We start from the raw sequence: 21,579 nt of genomic DNA, 5'->3' as shown, positions 1-21,579 counted from the left end.
TCTAGAGACTGAATGATTGATGGCTAGAACATCTCTGACATGACTTCCAGTGTCCGTACACCAGAATCCTCCTCTTCCTGCCGGGATGACTGAAAACTGGAAGTGACAGTATCTTTGCCAGTTCTGTCCTGAATGCATGACTAGCCCCATGGTCCTGGTCCCAAAGCTGGATGGCAGTGGATGAACTCATTGAGTGAGTTGGTAAAGCTCAATATCTGACCATTCTTGACATGACAAAAGGGTACTGGTGGGTCATGTCACGCACGTGCACATAGGGGACAGCTGAAGTGCTCTAGTGACTGCAATTCTACCACCACAGTAGGGGTTGGCACTGTGTCTTAATCCCTTTTTCTCCATCTGCAGACTGAATAATTGATGGCTAGAACATCTCTGGTGTCATTTCTGCTGTCTGTTCACTCGTAAGCTCTGACATCTTTGCCAGTCCTATCCTGAACTCATATCTGAAAAGACCTCTACAATTATTTGCTTATGTTTTTAATTTGCTTATGATCCACTTATATGGGATTACCACTCAAGTACCCCAACTCTTTATCATTGTCCTTTGATTATCTTACAGTACACATAAGGCAAGAGATGACATATTTTTTAATTTAATCTATTACTTGTCTGTGACAGGTGCTGTGGATAAAATGCCTTTAATACTGTATTTCTTTTTTCCAAATTACACAAAGATCACATTGTGTCTTATTGAACTATGTTGTTTAAATTTTCCAATTACAGTATGTGTTCTCATATGAAAGCTTACATGTAATAAATCAATTATTATAAATCCATGACTCACTAGGTAAATCTAGCATTTGTATAGTGTATTTGTGCAGTCAGGCTGTAATTTTCTTAGGCTGTTAATTTTCACCAACAGTGTCAGTTTTAGAGTGAAAATCTGGTGGGAGAAATACACTATCAGGAGGTGTGGAACCTCTCAGAAAAGGAGAGAGGGAACAAGTAGAGTGAGAGAGTGATAGATAGATAGATAGATAGATAGATAGATAGATAGATAGATAGATAGATAGATAGATAGATAGATAGATAGATAGATAGATAGATAGATACTTTATTAATCCCCAAGGGGAAATTCACATACTCCAGCAGCAGCATACTGATAAAAAAAAAATGCAGTGCAAGTTAAAAAATGCAAGGTGGAGAGTGCGAGGTAGGTATAACAGTCAATAACCTTGTATTGTGTTAATATTTACCCCCCATGGAATTAAAGAGTCGCATAGTGTGGGGGGGGGATGATCTCCTCAGTCTGTCAGTGGAGCAGGACAGTGACAGCAGTCTGTCAGTGAAGCTGCTCCTCTGTCTGGAGATGATACTGTTTAGTGGATGCAGTGGATTCTCCATGATTGACAGGAGCCTGCTCAGCGCCCATCGCTCTGCCACAGATGTCAAACTGTCCAGCTCCATGCCTACAATAGAGCCTGCCTAATGCAGCAGTTAAAGAGAAGCTTTGCCAAAACCCACTTCACTGATTAAATCTATTGTGTACACTGTACTAGTTCACCAGTAAGTCTTGGGAACAATCCTGGCATTGATCAGCTCAGGCTTAGAGAAAATGAGCACAGGTGGTGTTGCCTTTATTCCCAAGTGAGTGGTGTGAGGTGGAACCAGCTAATGTGCCATTTAAGATAAATAGTCCTGCTTTAATCAATTCCAAGGACTAATTGCTAATGGTCTTGTAACATTACAGCCATTATGGGAGGGACTTTAAATGTAGGTTCCTATGTTTACTCCATTAAATAAGCTTATGTTTTGTGTGTTGCATGGCTGACTCATCAGGACCTGTGACATTTGAACTTAATGTCTGTAATATTTTCAGCAAGGAAGAAGATAATTTCCATTTCCATTTCCATTTGTTTTTCACATTTATCAAATATGTAAGGATACATACAGACCACTCTCCTCCCTTACTCAAAGAGCACCATGGGAAAAAAATACTACATGGCTCTGTGAGTAAATAAAAGTGCTACCAATGCGTAGGAATTAGGGTGCTAACGATGGTGTGCCATTAACTTGGAAGGACAAATTGTCCTTGGGATTCACTACTTATAAATCAAGTGTAACTCTATAAATAAAAATTGACTCCATACATATTAACATGGGCTTTATGCACACGGTAGTGTTGACATACTTCTGGGGAAATCTTAGCCAACTCAGTCACTTCCGTTAGCCATACTGCAATTGTGATTTTTGTTTTAGTGGCAAGAATGTTTGAGACAAAGAAGTTTAAGTTTCAGTGTACTGATAATGAGTGCAGATTATTCTTTATTTTCTTAAAGAAGCCTAATGTAATCACATATCTGTCTCTTTTAAGTTCATAATAACACATTTTTAATACATCCAGATCTTACCTTCTTAATTGTGGATGCAGTTTGAAACAGATAGTTTGAAGCCCTTCTTCTTTTTAGTCCTTGGCACAATGTTTAAATAATGTGACTTACATCGTGTACACATCGTGAAGTGATTGGGTGAAAATGTCATAGCTTACCTGTTTTAATATCTTCACTGGAAGATATTAGCAGCTGGCTGAAATGTAATCCAGAAGACAGTTTTCATATAGTCTATTAACTTTTGTGGTCTATGGCCGGCTTGTCATCCTGGCCAATACACCCAGGCCGCCAGGTGGAGTTCTCCCTGCAGCATGGAGGTGCCCCGAATACCAGCAGGGAATCCTGGATGATGGAGTATTCCTTTACAGCCCTGCTGGATACCACAGGGGCCAACAGAGGACGCTGCAGGGAGGCCCAGAGAGTCGTATGTGCCCTATAACCCGGAAGTACATTGTAGGCAAAGCGACAAGGGAAATGACATACTTCCAGGATTAAGAAGAGAACTTTTTATCTGACCTGGAGGTGAAAGAAAGTCACATGGACTGAAGGATTGGAAACACTTCCGGGTCAGGGACTATAAAAGGACGATGGGAGATCCCAGATGTGGAGCTGAGCTGGGTGGAAGGGTGGCAACGCGTCTGGGAGAGTGGAGGATTATTGATTATTGTGTTTAGTATTGGTATTATTGATTTATTGAAGTATAGTGGAGGTGGCGGTGCTTTGTGCACTGAATTATTGTAATAAAATCAATATTTGGATTTTACCTGGTGTTTGGCATGGTGTCCGAGGGTTCAAGAGAATGATAGCGCCCTCTATCTGTCACACTTTGTAAATACAAAGTTACCTTCCTATATTTCAAGTTCAAGTCAACCTTCACCTCAGGTACTGATGTCAGAGTTTCAGTCCCCATAAGGGGAAGCAAAGGTGCATACACCTGATGAGCCCCAATTAGGGTGAAACATGTGTGATGTACTCTTTGTATTATTTGGCAGCTACTGTATCACATAACTATGATCTGCTTCTCACAACTGAGACAAGTTGTGGATGTTTGCCGACTGGCCAGCCAACCACAAGCACTACCTGCTAGGTAATCATCAAAATGATCAGATTGAGATTCAGACCTGTGAATGTAATACTCTGGTGTTACCCTGTGAAGTAAGCTAACCAGCTTCCATGACTCAACGTCACAGGCCTTGCCTCACGCACTGACGTCTGAGGGTTAATCCCCATAAGTGGAAGCAAAGTGCGTACACCTGATGAGCCCAAATTAGGGCAAAACACGTGTCATATACTCTTTGTATTATTTGATAGCTATGCTGGAAAAACCAGGGGAGAGAGTGTATCCAGAGCATTACCTCCCCTGGAGCGCTAGGTGGCAGCCCCCCTGGGTTGCAGTGGTGCCTTGGACTCCTGTAGAGCTCCATGGGAGTTGGAATTTGCTACACCGCCAGGGGGTGCTGCAGATACTGCTGAGCCCTTGGTTGCAGCACTTCTGCCACACCTGGAAGTGCAGCTGGAAAGGTCAACGAGCACCTAGAGCACTTCCAGGTGCCTTATTAAAGGAACCAGCGGCCACTACTCAGAGGCCGGAGTCATTTGGGAGAAGACGAAGCTTGCCAGGAGGAGTGGAGGAAAAGAGAGAGAAGAAAAAGAGAGAAAGAAAAAAGTTTAGTGTTGGACTGTGCTTGCGACTGAGCTGTACAGGTGGGAAATGGGGGAAGGCGTTTCCCAATGGTACAGGAAAAAAAAATAAAAGAGTGTGTGTTACACCTGTGTTCTGTGTCTGTCTGTGTCGGGTTTGGCCAATGGGAGCCACAGATCAATTACTAGTTGTTGTAATGACTCACTTTGACTTTTATTTATGGTCACTGCAAAACAATTTTACAGGAAGCTGTACTCTTTCAATTGAAATGGGTAATCCGTAGGAATGATGTGAAGTTGGAATATATATTCTTTTTCTTATAAGATGTTTATGATTTTCTATTTTTTACATTGTTCACTCAAGTATTTCATTTAGTGCTTTTCATCACTTATATGTTCAAGCTTCTATATACTGTATTTTTGCCATACCAATAGCAAGGTAAAAATGTTCTAACAAAGAGTCATGTTTTACTTTAACTTATTACAAACAGCAATGACATTTACAGACTGCACAGTTAGGTGGCCCATGCAATGACTGGAACATTTTTAATTTTAGGTTTGTTTTCTCAACTGGCTGAAGTGGAAGGAAATAATGGAAATATGTTATTTGTGCTTCTTATTTGAATTATATAAATAACTATAGGAATATGATTGGGGGAAGGGTATTAAATTCTGCAGAAGAGGATGTAGATGTAAACCATTTCAGAGGAGTGTTGGTTCCTTTTTTAAATTCCATAGTTGGGAATGCATATTAGAATGTATTTCTTTGTGAGAAGTACATTACACTGAGGGCCAAAATGGGCTAAATGGGCTAAATGCTGGTACTATGCTTAATTTTCTCTCTGTAATTATATTGTAGTGATCGTTTTGTTGGTATAGAAAAGAAGACATGGTAGTGTCAAACATAGACAGCCAAGGGAAGGACTTTTTATAAAGTAGTAAGGTTCAAAATAGGAGAGAAGTAAGGATTTACAGAAGAGAATGGATGAAAAAAAAATAATTATGAAATATATACAGTGTCCAGCTCCTCTCTCTTGAAGTCACAAGGGATCTGGTAACTAAGCATTGCTAGCATTTAAACTTTCTAGCAAACCAATACTTACTGTATTGTCTCTCACAGCTAAAGCACCTGAAACGCAGTTCAGTGTTATAGTGTGATTGATAAGCACATCTTAGATGAGCTTCACTTAACTTTCCTTCATCCACCTCACAGCTTATTTTCCACACAGTACATTACCCAGTCTCTTATTCCTGTGCAGGGCACTTTGTCATTTTTAATCTCCATCAGCACCAATTACCTCCATGATTAGTTTTCAGTGATGTGCCAAAATATTAACTCTGTGTATTAGTATGGCCTAATCATACATTATTATTGACCAATAAAAATCATGGGTTGGCTAATTTTCTTTTATTCTACAGTATAATACCACAAAATTTGAATCAAATAAGTCAAAGCATTTATGAGATTTTTTTCATGTACCATTCCAGCTAGTCTCTTTTTGTTGTGCACAGCACCACCCATTCTTCACATATCACTAGCCTCATTTCTCTGTGCAGTTACAGACATGGCTTTGTCAGTGGTGTTATTCTGCTGTTGTTGTTCAAGAAGAATTGCCCACTTGTTACAACATTATTACTGGCAAATATCAATAAAAACATGTGTTGGCTAGTGTTCTTTTTTCTATAATATCAGATTTCAATGAAATCAAAATTTCTATTGTGGGAAGTGTTGCTTTCAAATATTGAGAAATAGATATCAAAATGCTCTTTCGTAGCAGATACCTGCTGTCTTAGATGTACCATCCCACCAAATTTCAGCTTTTTAACTAAACAGGAAATTATTTTTTTGATGATACATACATATATACAGCACGAGCTTACACACATATATATACTAACTGTGTAAGCCTGTGCTGTAAAAAGCCCGGGGTCCTAGAAATTATTAAATTTGTAGAAAAAAAATAGAAATGTAGAGATGTCAGGTAATTGAAAGGAACTACTCTGGGCATCTCTCTCCTAGGAGGTTTCATCTTGTTGATGTACTCGCCTCACTTCTGTATTAACGGCTAAGCAAGTGACTCTTTTTTCGGAGGTTTCATTTTGCCGACGTGCAGGCCTCGCTTGTGTATCCTCGGAGGTGGAGCCCTTACCCCGACTCCATCTCTCAATTCCGGGTCGGACGGACAGACAGACAGACTTCCATGCGTAGATATTTATGTTGAAGATATGTTGCCATTTGTGTTATATGAGAAAAAAGACATTATTTGTTCCATCTGTTCACATCAAATGGCTACCCCAAGACATTTATCAAGCAATGCTTACATAAGAAACGCCCCAGACTTCAACAAACAATTGACTCTATCCTGATCTCCCATTTTACCTGGCACAGCCTTCCTTATCACTGTGATGTATTTGAAAGTATAGCACGTATCCTGTCCACATCAGGCATTAAAATAGTGTCTAAACCAGCAAACACTCTGTGAAAAGTCCTTTTTAATGCCAAATGCAAGAAATCTGCAGCACAGACATGGAACACAGTATACAGTACAGCATGCATTGCATGCCCAGCTGTATATGTGGGAAAAACATCTAAAACACTCGCAACACATATACAGGAACATCGCAATGCTGTCAGAAGGAAGTATCCTTGGTCTCTGATATATGCTGTAATGAACAACCAGTACTGTTACCAGCTGGGGATGCCTTCTTAAGGGAAGGACCGGGGGAAGGAACTTGCACGGGTAGTACCTCCTCCGGGAAGATAGAGGGCAGCCCCCCTGGCTTGCTACAATGCCAAAGGTTTTGATCATGGAAGCTCAGCCCTGCTGGGGCTTGTGGCCACCACTAGGGGGCACAGTGGGAAGGGCTGATCCCTCCTCTGCAGCACTGCCAGCCCACCCGGAAGAACGCCTGGAAGGAGATCATGAGACACCTGGGGCACTTCTGGGTGCTCTATAAAAATAGTCACCTTACTCCATTCAGAGAGTTCAGAGTTGGAAGGAAGAGGACAAAGCTTGCTGGAGGAGGAGTGGAGGCGAAAGGACTGAAACAAAGAAAATGCTGTATTGTGTGCTTTGTGTTTTTGTACCATGCTGTAGTGGGAATGGAAGAAAAGTTTTTCCCCCTTATAAATAAACGTGTGTTGCTGCACTTGTGCCTAGTGTCTATTGTGTTGGTTGCTGAGTCCCTAGTGGTAACAACATCCATACAAGTTCTGAACACACGTTTAACTGGGACAGAATGCAAGTAAGATTCGGGGCTAATGCTAAAAGTGCCAGAGAGCTGGCTGAATCGTGGCTATCAAATAAAAATGCCAATAACTGACACTTGGACATGAACCCCAAAATGCAAGCTTAAAAAGAAGGAAATCTATCCATCCATCCATGTATCCATTTTCCAACCCGCTATATCCTAACTACAGGGTCACGGGGGTCTGCTGGAGCCAATCCCAGCCAACACAGGTCACAAGGCAGGGTGCTAACCCACCGCAGGACACACACAAACACACCCACACACCAAGCACACACTAGGGCCAATTTAGAATCGCCAATCCACCTAACCTGCATGTCTTTGGAAACCGGAGCAAACCCACGCAGGGAGGACCCGGGAAGCGAACCCGGGTCTCCTAACTGCAAGGCAGCAGCACTACCACTGCGCCACCGTGCCGACAGAAGGAAATCTAAATAACAAAAAAGATTTTATGACCAACACCCTCCAAACTCCATCCTATTAATCCACCCCCCTTACACGCCCACCCATTTTCTATATATTGCCATTGATTCCTGTATCTGTAATCATTTTCCATGATGATGACACCTGGTAGGTTGTCTAAAGCTTAGGAATAAAATATTATTTTAAGATGTGTGACTCATTTTCTCCCTTTGTGGATTTCTCGCCACAGGAGCAACAACACCCTGCACTGTCTGGGTAAGTAATTTCAAGTCAGAAGTATCACACGTCCATAAATGGCGTTTCTTAAAGTGTACCCTCCCAGAGACAAATTCATTTAATTTATTTCAGTGCTCAGAATCTGTGAAAAGACATAATCCTTAAAAACTCTCTGTAGTTAAAAGGAACCCTCCCTCCACCCTTGAACCCGATTTTGGGTTCCAAAGTCATCAAGTGTCTCTTCCTGAAAAAATGGGATATGTGTGATAACTTTTTTTGCGATTCGACCAAGTGTGTGGAATTGTATAAACTAACTAACACACACACACAGCTTTATATATTAGATTTATATGCAGACATAAACATACACATACACTCATATATACACCCACCCACACAATATGTATGGTATACATACACTAAGTTTATAAAATCAATATACATTAAAAAAATTACTAACCTCAACTTCTTTTTCTGAGAGTAAAGGAGAACTGTTAAGAAATAAAAACATAAATAGAAATGTATCTTATCTTTTATACATGTATTTAAACAATGCACCTCATCTATTTGAAAAAAATTCAAAATTCAAGCTTATATAGAATATAGTTTATACTTGTTTTAGATAGTGTTTCATTTATTGAACACATACACATATCATTTAGAGCTTTTTTGACAAAATTAACAATAGTTCTGATGTCTGCCATAAAGTAACTAATCTGATCAGAATTCATTTGTTTTATGACAGAATAATGTTGTAGTGTTTAGCACAGATTTCTGGTCAGGGTGAAGGAAACCTCACAGAGACAGAGAAATTCCAGCTTATTGAGAGGATATCATTGGCACTTGTTTGTGTGTGTATAACCCCAATGCCAAAACAGGTTTAAAATGTAAATAAAAACAGAATGCAATGACTTGCAAATATCATAAACCCGTATTTTATTCACAATAGAATACAGAAAACATATCAAATGTTGAAAGTGAGACATTTTACTATTTCATCAAAAATATTAGCTCATTTTGAATTTGGTGGCAGCAACACGTCTCAAAAAGTTGGGACGGGGGTAACAAAAGGCTGGAAAGGTGTGGTAATAAAAAGAAACAGCTTGAGGAACATTTTGCAACTAATTAGGTTAATTGACAACAGGTCAACATTTATACAAACTGCTCAAAAAAATTAAAGAAACACTTTGAAAACACATCAGATCTCAATGGGGAAAAAATCATGCTGGATATCTATACTGATATGGACTGGGTAAGGTGTTAGGAACGAAAGGAAGCCACATTGATTGATGGAAATGAAAATTATCAACCTACAGAGGACTGAATTCAAAGACACCTCGAAAATCAAAGTGATAAACGATGCGGCAGGCTAGTCCATTTTGCCTTTATTTCAGTGCAGCATCTCCAAATCGTACTCAGTAGTTTGTATGGCCCCCACGTGCTTGTATGCATGCCTGAAAACGTCAGAGCATCCTCCTAATGAGAAAACAGATGATGTCCTGGGGGATCTCCTCACAGATCTGGACCAGGGCATCATTGAGCTCCTGGACAGTCTAAGGTGCAACCTGGCGTCATCGGATGAAGCGAAACATAATGTCCCAGAGGTGTTCTATTGGATTTAGGTGAGCCAAGTGTGGGGGCCAATCAATGGTATCAATTCCTTTATCCTCCAGGAAGTGTTGGTTACTCTCACTACATGAGGTTGGCATTGATGTGCACCAGGAGGAACCAAGGAGTGCACCAGCATAGGGTCTGACAATGAGTCCAAGGATTTCATCCCGATACCTAATGGCAGTCAAGGTGCCATTGTCTAGCCTGTAGAGGTCTGTGCATCCCTCCATGGATATGCCTCCCCAGACCATCACTGACCCACCACCAAACCGGTCATGCTGAACGATGTTACAGGCAACATAATGTTCTCCGCGGCTTCTCCAGACCCTTTCATGTCTGTCACATGCGCTCAGGGTGAACCTGATCTTATCTGTGAAAAGCACAGGGTGCCAGTGGTGGACCTGCCAATTCTGGTATTCTATGGGAAATGCCAATTGAGCTCCACAGTGCCGGGCAGTGAGCACAGGGCCCACTAGAGGATGTAGGGCCCTTAGTCCCTCAGGCCATCCTCATGAAGTCTGTTTCTGATTGTTTGGTCAGAGACATTCACACCAGTGGCCTACTGGAGGTCATTTTGTAGGGCTCTGGCAGTGCTCATCTTGTTCCTCCATGCCCAAAGGAGAAGATACCGGTCCTACTGATGGGTTAAGGACCTTCTATGGTGCTGTCCAGCTCTCCTAGAGTAACTACCTGTCTCCTGGAATCTCCTCCATGCCCTTGAGACTGTGCTGGGAGCAAACCTTCTGGCAATGGCGCGTATTGATGTGTCATCCTGTAGAAGCTGGACTACCTGTGCAACCTCTGTAAGGTCCAAGTAGCGCCTCATGGTGACAGTAGCGACACTGACTATAGCCAAATGCAAAACTAGTGAAAAAACAGTCAGAAAAGATTAGGAGGGAAAAATGTCAGTGGTCTCCACCTGTTAAACCATTCCAGTTTTGGGGGGTTGTTTCATTGTTGCCCCTCTAGTGCACTGGTTGTTAATTTAAATAACACTAAAGCAGCTGAAACTGATTAACTCTGCTACTCTCTGCTACTTAACTGACCAGATCAATACCCCAGAAGCATCGACTTGACGTTATACTCTGCTTAAGAAGTGTTCCTTTCATTTTTTTAGCAGTGTATATATATATATATATATATATATATATATATATATATATATATATATATATATATATATATATATATATATATATATACAGGTACTTGTCGACTTACGACCGCGATTGGTTCCGACTGACTGGTTGTAAGTTGATCTGGACGTAAGTCGGTCTATGTTAATTTAAGGTAAGAATATTAGACTGGGTAATAATATTGTAATCATCTTAAAGTAATATTTTATCAACATTTTCTTACTTTCTAAGACAAACACAGCATACTACAGTACAATTTGTTTAATATGTGGAAAACGTACAAAACAAGAAATACTGTACTGTACATTTAATTCCTGGCACCACTGGTGCTTGGCTGCGGGTTGTCGATATCGCCTTCATCAGATCAGGCGAGGCTGCGGACGGGGTGATGGGAGGAGTTGCTCTTTTCATAAACATAGTGAGCTTCGTCTGAATTGTTTGTTTTTTTTTCTCTTCATAAATTTCGCAATAAGGACGAAATGTGTTGCGTGCCATCCGTTCAATCCTCTCAAATCGTTCAATATGTGGGTCCATTTTTTCAAAATGAGCGAGGAGTTTATTCAGTAGAGATAAATCTTCTGACAATCCCTTTGTGGTGAACATTCTTTGTGGCACCTCCTCCTCTTTGTCTTACTCCAATTCTCTTGTTTCTTCTTCCAATTCTATCAGCTCTTCATTCATAAGTTCACCTGATTCCCGGTCTAGCAACTCCTCGACATCTTCCATTTCACATTCCAATGAAAGGTCTTTTGACAGTTTCACTATTTCTTCACGAATCTCATCAAGTTCTTGTTCACTGTTAAATCCAGCAAAAGTATTTACATAACGCTTAACACACTTCTTCCATACGCCATTCATGCACTGTGAGTCGACATTTCTTGCGGGGAGGGCTTCTGTTTTCTCTGATCTGAGTTCACCTCTGTTATAGCGCGTCTTTATTTGAAAAGAGCAGTGTCATATCGGGGCGAGTGTGAACGCTAACTTTGACAAGCACTATAAATTTACAGCGGTTGTTACAGACGTAAATCAAATGTATGTTTTTATTGTATAATATTAACAATAACAGCAGCTCTCTACTCAAAGCGATAAACTCGAGAAGCTGCTAGCATCGAACCCAGAAGCTCTTGATTGGGAGTCAGCAGTTGTGTGTGGGAACTGTTAACATTTGAATGTGATGATTGTATATAAAACTTGTGCACGAACGAGACTGGGATAACTGTGGATGTGGATGTGGATGTGAGTGGTGTGTGTGACTGAGAATGACTGGTGTGAAGCCTGAAGTCCAAATATCAAATAAACACTTTCACAAGTACAAGTATAACAGAACAAGTGTGCTTTTATTCAAGAAGAAAAAAGAAAGCAGGTTGCGGTAAGCAGTTGATGCGACTGCTTGCGTAGTGCAATCCTAAGAACTGCCCAATCAAGAGCTTCTGGGTTTGATGCTGGCAGCTTCTCAAGTTTGCCGTTTTGAGTAGAAAGCTGCTATTAGTGTTAATATTATAGGGTTATATGTTAGGGTTATATTATTATCGAAAATTGCCAAAACAACAAGACACAAACACACGTGGGGCAACACTGCTGCGTATATTTTTACTGCTGCGTAGCGAGACTTGAGAGTGCGGGAAACTGGCGCTGCCAACAGCTGGCGGGGGAAACAGTCAAACGCGTCGTAAAGTCGAACAGTCGTAACTTGCATAGGTCGTATGTCGACGAGTACCTGTATATATATATATATATATATATATATATATATATATATATATATATATATATATATATATACATATATATATATATATATATATATATATATATATATACACACACATACTGTATATATAAAAACAAGTGCAATTTAAGATCAAGCAGGACAGGTTTTAGGTCATAAGATGCTCTTATGGATCAAGCACCTACAATAAAACTAGTGTCAATCTAAAAGACAGCTTTATGTCCCCAGCAAAAATGGATAGAATCCCAAATTTAATTACCACTGGGACAAGACAGAGATTTGATAGCCTATAGGTAGCTCCACACATATGTATAATATAAATATTAATACTATAATGTACAAGTAATCTTGGGTAGGCCCTTAAGGTACAGTTAAGGTCTAGTGTTGCAGGGACAACTGGGACAATTAGAAATAGCTTAAAGGACAGCCACATGGTCTGACTTGGCCACTGTTTGTCTCAGATGTAATCTCTGATTTAGTTTCTGACCAGGGCTGAAAAGCCCCTTTTAGTCACCAATTCAGTGGCCTTAAAGTCCAGAGAATAGTGAGACAATAATTCAGTTGGTGCAAGGAAGAAAGTATGGACAGAGCAAACTCTTAGGCAGCCAAATGGACTCACTGCCAAACCCAATAAACAGGAATTTAACTACTAAAGTATGAAAAAGGAGGCACTGTAGTCTCCAATGCCCTGCACTCTTTAATGTTACAATATTTATATTTTTACATTATATACTTGATATGGGGAAGTGAGATAGAATATGCTTCAAACATTTTCCAAAACAAATTTAGCTTAATGAGGTTCATTTACTGATTACCTGCCAGGAGGTTTGTGAAGTTTGAGTTTGTGCAGCATTATGTCAGAAATATTTGGCATCACATCTCTGCTTCCTGTTGGGTGCTCTTCTGAGGTTTGACAAGGAAATGACTGAGAAGATGGTCCTGCCAATGAACACAATAAAACACTTAAAATGTGTTATTTTTCTAGTATTGTTTCCACCAACTACACTAATTCACATACAGCTTCTTGGGAAAAGGTATATCTAAAAGGGATTAACAATATTAATTAAAAAGTAAGGCTAATTAAACCATCCATCCAATCAAACCCACTTAATCTATTGCATGCTTTCTGGGGTCTATCCTGGAAAAAAATGGATGATGTTAGTCTATCATAGACATACTTTTTTATGCTGTGCCAATTTAGAGTTCAGAATAGGAAGTAAACCCAAGTCCCATCAGCTGGGAGGTAGAAATCCAGGAAGTAGAAACGGAATGCTATATAAACATTTAAACATTACTTTATTGAAATTAAGCTTAAGACATCATTTAATGAAGAGTCGTTGATGTAAACTCTTAAGCCGTCTCATTAAATTTTTCCTATCTCTTCCTGTTTAATATCTAGCACATAGATTCACATGCTCAACCAAAAGTGACTTTCCAGACACTATTCTGTCCTATCCTTGACCTGTTTTTACTGCTGTTTTAGCTGTTATTTACTGCATAATTTGACCATCATCTTCTCCAAGTTTGATAGTTTCTGGATTATACATATTTTTCCTTCTTGATTTTTTAGTTATTGCTTGTGTTATTATTGCATTAATTCAATTGTGCTAAAAATTTATTGATGCTTGGTTTATCTATGTGCTCTCCCTATAATTATAAAAATGCTTTTGCTTCAGTGTCATCCCATTATGTGAATATCCTTAAAAACTTTTTTCTTTTGTTATAGTAGTTATCCATTTTTTAATCAATTTTATAAAAGATCCAATGCTTTTGTATATACTGTGTCTGTACTTTTAATGTTTCTGATTCTGTCACCAGTTTTTATATACAGTATTATCCATCCATCCATCCATTTTCCAACCCGCTGAATCCGAACACAGGGTCACGGGGGTCTGCTGGAGCCAATCCCAGCCAACACAGGGCACAAGGCAGGGAACCAATCCTGGGCAGGGTGCCAACCCACCGCAGGACACACACAAACACACCCACACACCAAGCACACACTAGGGCCAATTTAGAATCACCAATCCACCTAACCTGCATGTCTTTGGACTGTGGGAGGAAACCGGAGCGCCTGGAGGAAACCCATGCAGACACGGGGAGAACATGCAAACTCCACGCAGGGAGGACCCGGGAAGCGAACCCGGGTCCCCTAACTGTGAGGCAGCAGCGCTACCACTGCTCCACCGTGCCACCCCAGTAGAATATTTGTCATGAAATTATTCAAAAACTGATTACACAGAAAATACAAAATTACACTATTTCTGATCTGTGTTACAGTTTTCCAGTAATATAAATGCAAGTCTGAATTAATTTAAAGTTCTGAAAGATGAAAATGTGCAGTAAGAGTGGTGGCTTCTTCTGTCCTTGTCTTATACTACAGATATGATGTTGTAAACATGTTTTCATTATTTTTCATTATCTTTTCTCAAACAAAGGAAGCATCATTTCCCCTCTTTGTACATGATGAACAAATGGGAGCTATAAATCTTGCAAATATATTCTATCTTAGGTTAGAGCCCTGCCATGTAAAAAAGATAAACTGTAAGCCCTGCTTTTCCTGCCTATGTCCTTGTTTTATTCAAAAATGAAGTTTGATAAAACAATTTGAAGAAGGTTTAATATAAATTGTCCTTATTTGTAATCATTGTCCTGATGTAACAGTTAGTGGACAATAATGACTGAGGAGTGGCTCAGAGGCTTCCTCACAGATGCTGCATCCTGGTTTTGCATCCCACAACCATGTCTCCATGTGAAGGCTGCATGTTCTTGCTCTGTGGGGTTTCCTCCCACATACTGAAATACAAGCAGGGTGGACTAATTGGTGATTCCACACTGGCTAGTGTGAAGTTGTGTGTGTGTGTAAATGAGCACTGTAATAGACTGGTACCCTGTCCAGAGCTGTATTTTGCCTTGCACCTTGTGCTTCTAGTTAGGCTCTATCAGCCCTAATTACCCTGAACTGGGTTAAGTGGAATTGTGAATGTTGTATTATGAGAGTGACAACATTTTTGGCAACATTCTTATTTATCTTCCATTAAACAAAAACTGGTTAATTAAACTCTCAGCCTTTTATAGTGATAGCAAAAAAAAAACACACAATAGGAATATACCTTATACTAAAAGTAATACAACTGGATCGAACATGTTACCAAATATATACAGTACCACATTTTTCGGCTTTCGTCTCAGCCTTTTTGAGCACATATTGTTTTTTTAAACACTTGCCTTCTGGTATAATAAGAACAAAGTGCAAAAAAAAAGTCAATATTCAAACCTGCTTCTATTCTGCTATTAAAAGTATCCTGTGGCAAAGTTAGAACAACACCAATTAAAGCTGCATGTGTTGACTACATGTAAAACAATATGTCTTCTGTTGTGTATTTGTATGTTCAGTAACAAGTTAAATTTATATTGATCTTGATTGACATTCCTGTTGTTGGTAATTTCCAGTAGAATATTAGTGGGTGGGATTTTAGAAAGAAAAAGGAAGTTCTTAAAAACAAGGTATTTTGTCTATTACTGAGAGAACCTAACGAGAAACTGACACAATTTTACAGTTAATAAAAGCTATAGTTGAGAATCATTTACCAATGTCTGTGTGTCATCAATGGATTTTCTACCTTCCTTTGTAATGTCTCAGTGATTAAAGTCACAGCCTGCTTACTGTTGCTTACTTTACAAAAACTTGGAAATGAAAGTCTTTTTACAGGCTGATCACTTAGCAGTTCATGTTACTTGAAAGATGCTGCATTCAATGGGTTTAAAAGTTAATGAATGAATAAATTAATGAATTTATGAAGAGAAAAAAAAAAGACAATTGCACCTATGAAGTGATGCCTGGCTAGTAAGACGGTATTGAAAGCAATGGAACTACCAATGTAACACAGAGTAGAAGGAAATCCTGAAATGGTCCTCCAGATGGACCCTCTCAAGTATGGTGCTTCAGTCATGCAATTAACAAGGGAACCAGTGCAAGAACAAGTGGTGGTCTGGATGAAAGCATGCAGTATTCTGTCAAGAGATATCAGAAACATCTGATCCTATCCTTACAGTAGTGTTTGAACTGAATGGGACAGGAGACAGTCAGAAAAGATGTTCTACTTCTACAATATTAATGTAAGTATTCCTTCAATTTTTATTGATTCCTTTACCCTTTAATCCCTGATTATATGTCAAGTGCTGGTCATGGACCTTGCAGTTAAAATATTAGCAGCACTTATCCTTGCATGTCAAATCCATAAACAAAATCCAACCCTTAAGTACCACATTGATTCACTTATTTTTATAACGTGGAAGCGTGGGAAGTTCAGATTGGTGAACTTAATATATGGGAAGGGTTATTTGTCCACTGTATCGAAGTGTTCAGTATGTATGTAGGTGTGCATATACTGTGAGCATCTGCATATGGAAAAATGCTTTTATAGTTGAAAAAATGAAAGCAGGAAGTAGCAGGACCAAAGTCACAGTATTATCACAAACCCCTGTCATCATTTACTGCTTTCCTTTCTGTTTATCATGGTATGAAAGATACAGAAAGCTAAATAAATTGTATTTCCAAGGCCTATTAACTACTGCTAGTGTCTGTGTCAGTTCTTCCTCCACTGTATCTCAGGCTGTTACATATTCACAAACAAACAAAAAGGTACAAAAAAAATTAAAGAAAACACATTATATTAATCTTAATATGTTCTGTATGCTTTCTGCATACTTTTGACATAAGCTATATGTTTGGTTTAGGTTTTTTAAAAGGTTTCAGTTTGAAAATCATGGTTATAGGGGGATTCTTGTGCATAAGTTACAGCTTCCTATGACTTTTTCTTTGCCCCCACTTTAAACATTGCCTTAAAGAGAAAATGAGACCATTGGTAACCGGAAAGATGCCCCAAGACCTCCTGGTCAAATGAAGGCAGTACAGTGTCCCAATCTTGGGAGCCTGAGACCGTGTTGCCTATTTAAGGCCATGGTCAGGACTAGTAGGAGGCCAGCATTCTTCAACCAAGCTGGTAGAGGGTACTAATAAGAGTTATAGTTTGGTGTCCCTATAATTAATAAGGAGTTGTACCTGACATTTATAAGAGATCAGTGGTGAATCACAATTTTTTTAGTAAATAATCGAGAGTCCCAGAGCATGCACGCTCTGAACCAGTGCACATGTAGGCATGCACGGACCACACAGAGGTTGATTGGGGTGCTTGGCTGATTGTGTACAGTATTCACATGCAAATGTGAGTGTGTTAGTCAAGTGCTTCATTCACACCTTGGAGAAGGGGGGAGGTTGATGTTTTAAAGAGAGCTGCTCGGTAGAGGGAGGGAGAAAAAGAGAGAAAAGTAATGGCGGTTAAATGAAAGAAGGATGGAGACGGCAGAATCGAGAGATGCCAGTGTGTACTAGAGAGGAGGCAGGCCTGAGAAGGAACATATAGCCAACACTCGAGGAGGCTGAAGATGGTTACTTCAGCTGAACATCTAAAGGGAGCTGGAGTGATTCATTGTTCGGAGGCTCTTGCATAAGGCCAGTGGCAGCAGGAGTTGGAGGAGTGAGGCTCAGCAAGGTGCCCTGCTGGAAGCCTGTGACTAAAGGGGACCCAAGCTGTGTTAAGGTTGGCTGTGCCTGTGGGAAGGACATCTCCTCTGGCTGCAGGATCCCATCTGGAGTAAGCAAAGGAAACATTGAGTTTTTAGAAGGATGCACCAGGGATTTTGAGTTTTTAAAACTATTTCCAGCCATGTGTTTTAACCTTGATTTTTTGGGTTGTTTATTGGATTTTAACCTCTACATTTTATGTCATTTTATTTGTATTATTTCTTTATCGAAGATTGGAATACACTGCGCCTTTGGACACTTTGTCATTTTTGTAAATAAAATCACTGAATACTTTACACCAACCCTTTGCTCACTGTGTTTGTCCTCATTAGGCCAGTTTATGCACAGGTATGTCATCTGGGTTCTGGGTTCAGGAGGCTCCTGGAAGCAATCAGGGAGCATGGAGCTAACCCAGACCATCACACTAACCCAGGCCTTGACTAGAAGTAATCCTGGGAGTGAGGAGCTATACTATGCTAGAGTTTGAAGAAAGAATCATTTTGAGACACACTTGTGCGATTCAAGAGGACATACAACATCACCAGAAACATTTCCATTGAGGAGAGAGGCCATGTGTTCATCTCTTTCTCTCTTCTAATATGCCCAAATTATAATAAGAATGATATATAGTAGTGGTATACTCTGCTCTAATGAGAGTTTGGTAGCTGATTCTTCATCTAACCAAAATTTTGCAAATGAGATTAAGTGGTCACCTATTTACATAACTGAAAAGATCCCATTTTATTTACCATCCACCCTTAATTCATCCAATTGCAAGACATGTTATGTCCTTTTCTAACCCACTTAATCCAGACCAGGGTCAAGGGGGGTGCTGGAGCCTATTTCAGTTAGCATAAGGCACAAGGTGGAAACAAACTCTGGACTGGGCGCTATTCTATCCCCAGGCAACACCACACACAAACATCCTCACACCAAACACACACTAGGGCTTATTTAGCTTTGCCAATACACATAACCTGCATGTCTTTGGACAGTGGCAGAAAACCCACACAGATGCTCAGAGAAAATGCAAACTTCACACACGGAGGACCCGGGATGCAAATCCTACCACTGCACCATAGTGTTGCCCTTTGCAAGACACGCACAATTTAAATTCTTACTCAATCAGAATAAGGATGTGATTCTGTAAGCAAAAGGTTAGCTCTGAAAAAAAACAAACATTATTTTGTTCTGTTTCTGAATATCAGTAGTATAAATTTTATAAACTCATTTAATGTAATGGGGTTTGGTAAATTAGCAACCTCGTTAATTGCAGTTTCTGAGCATACATGTTCTAACACTTAACTGATCAAAATATTCATAAAATAGTAATAAGGATGGAATCTATTGCACATTTTGTAATATCATTTTTCTCTACATTTAGAGTTTACGATGCAGAATATAAAAAAGCTCTCTTTCGTCAAATGCATGTTTTTTTCTATTCAAAATGGCAAATATCACACTTCAAATATTCAGTGTAAAAGGCACATGCTCATTTTATATGGCAAAGGTCAAGCATATATAGCAAATATCCATCTTATATGGCAAATGTGTTACTGATATGCAAATTATTGTGCTGAAATGACAAATATTATCTGTATGACACATATACTCTACATAATTGGCAAATATCAGGTACCCATTTTAAACATGGTGTCCAGTAGTTAATATTAATTTTTAGATGTTAGGTCTAATTGTTTTAAGTAAATTCTAAAGAGCAAACATAATTTAGCAAGGAAAAATGTCTAATTTTCATGTCAAATATCCATATTAAATGCTGAACGTCTTACTTGCATCTTAAATATCCATCTTAAACAGCAAACATTCAGCTTATATGGCAAATGTCTTACTTATACTGTATATATTGTTCAGCCTTAATATCAAACATCCAGTTTGTATGGAAAGGGTTTCACTTATACATCAAATATACAACCTATTAGTGAGGTATTTGTAGTACAAGAGTAATATCTGCCATATAACCTTGACATACTGTATATACTTAGGTTTTGCGTTTTTTACCAAAACATTTGCCATTTATAACAAACATTTGCCATTTGTAAATGTGAAACAAATGACACTAGAAATTAGGAGTGCACCCTTTTATAAGGGTGATTTGACATTGCAGTGAGTATTGTGACAAAATGCACAAATGCCATCTTACTTATAATAATGGAATTGCATTCAGTGCTTTCATAAATGGGTGTTAACAACAAAGTTGCAGACACCACCAAAAAATTCAGAATTAAACTTTCAGTCTTCATTTTATATATCAGAGTTAGATGATCTGTTAATTTTATGATTTTAGAAGTTAAATTTTAAGCAGCAGCAAATACAAAACTAATATTTTGACTTCAAAAGGCTAATTAGCTCATAATTGGTTCATAAATACTGAAAGTCATAACTCCTTTTACCTCCTTCATGTTCAGCTGTCTCACTGAGATCTGGAAGCTTTGATCCAGCCAGACTTTGGTTTCGCATTAACTTATGTTCCTAAATAGACAATAAAAAATACTTTTGTATAAATGAAAGTAAGCATACGAGTCAAGTCAGCATACAAATATGAAACATTCAAAGTTCAATAGCCATTAAGTGAACTAGTGAATAAAGATATAAATCCTCATTTAATGCAAAGGAAAATCAAAGTTTTAAAATAATCCCAATTCAAATTTCAAAACAGATTATGATATATGAAATCATGCCATCAGGCAGAGTTAGTAAAGCATTTTGTCCAAAATTGTCTTGAAGGGAAATAATTGAAGTTTTAATTTATAAAACTTCACACCTGCTAACTATGAGCTTGTTGAATATTATTTCTATTTCTCCACTCCCTCACCTAATGAAATATCACTCTGTGTTTGATCAATCTTTTAATAGACAGATCTGTCACCATATGGTAGTAATGAGTAATATCATATTAGAGAACACTATAGTTCATTGAGTGACTTTACATATACTACATTCTGAGAACATTTTCAACATTGTGAAATGAAAGAGGTCAAAAGAAACAAGAGAGAAAATATGTTGGGTAGAAATAAAAACATGGTATTACAAAGGTATGTTTTTTTAATATAATGTACAATAGTGGGGCAGTGGTTAAAATGAAAGAAAAAAAATAAGGACCTTGGAAATTCTGAAGCCATAAGAGACAAGCTTGTAGGTGTTTGATATATTCATAATGAAATACTGTTAAGGCAATGCAGTATGATGAGAAAGGAGAGAAAATAAGAGGAGGCTAACTGAATGATATAAAGTTTGTAGACTACCAAACCATGCTGCTAAATTCTTAAATAGGACAGTAAAGACTAAGGAATGCAGTAAACCCTGCAAACATGAAAGATGAGTAAAGTAGTACGATGAAAAAAGAACATGATAGATAAAGAAAAGACTTATTATACAGATTGTGATATTGCAGATAATAAAAGATGGGAAGACAAAAGAAAAGATCTGTCAAAAATAATAGAAGGGTAATTAGGAACATAACATTATAAGGTGGAATTCTTCCATTAAACTCAGACATTAAACTTATATTAAACTTAGACATTAAACATAGAAGACTTAGACATTAACAAATGAACAAAGATGCTGGCAAGAAACACCAAAAATGGACATAGAAAACAAGGGCACAATCAAGTGACTATA

At 38.7% G+C, this 21,579-nt stretch overlaps 1 protein-coding gene across 3 annotated transcripts in view; it reads right to left on the bottom strand.

Annotated features, from left to right (window-relative positions):
- Nucleotides 1-21,579, bottom strand: part of mrvi1 (murine retrovirus integration site 1 homolog) — a 211,970-nt gene that overhangs the window by 55,087 nt on the left and 135,304 nt on the right. For all 3 annotated transcript variants that reach the window (XM_028794872.2, XM_028794871.2, XM_028794873.2), the window contains 3 exons: nucleotides 20,352-20,430; nucleotides 13,169-13,292; nucleotides 8,338-8,368 (listed from right to left, as the gene is read on the bottom strand). In XM_028794872.2, the coding sequence (XP_028650705.1) occupies nucleotides 8,338-8,368; nucleotides 13,169-13,292; nucleotides 20,352-20,430 (234 nt within the window). The remainder of the gene's footprint in view (nucleotides 1-8,337; nucleotides 8,369-13,168; nucleotides 13,293-20,351; nucleotides 20,431-21,579) is intronic.

This window comes from Erpetoichthys calabaricus, chromosome 2, assembly GCF_900747795.2.
Source record: "Erpetoichthys calabaricus chromosome 2, fErpCal1.3, whole genome shotgun sequence".
NCBI classification, from domain to species: domain Eukaryota; kingdom Metazoa; phylum Chordata; class Cladistia; order Polypteriformes; family Polypteridae; genus Erpetoichthys; species Erpetoichthys calabaricus.
This window is presented reverse-complemented; position numbering and strand designations above follow the sequence as displayed.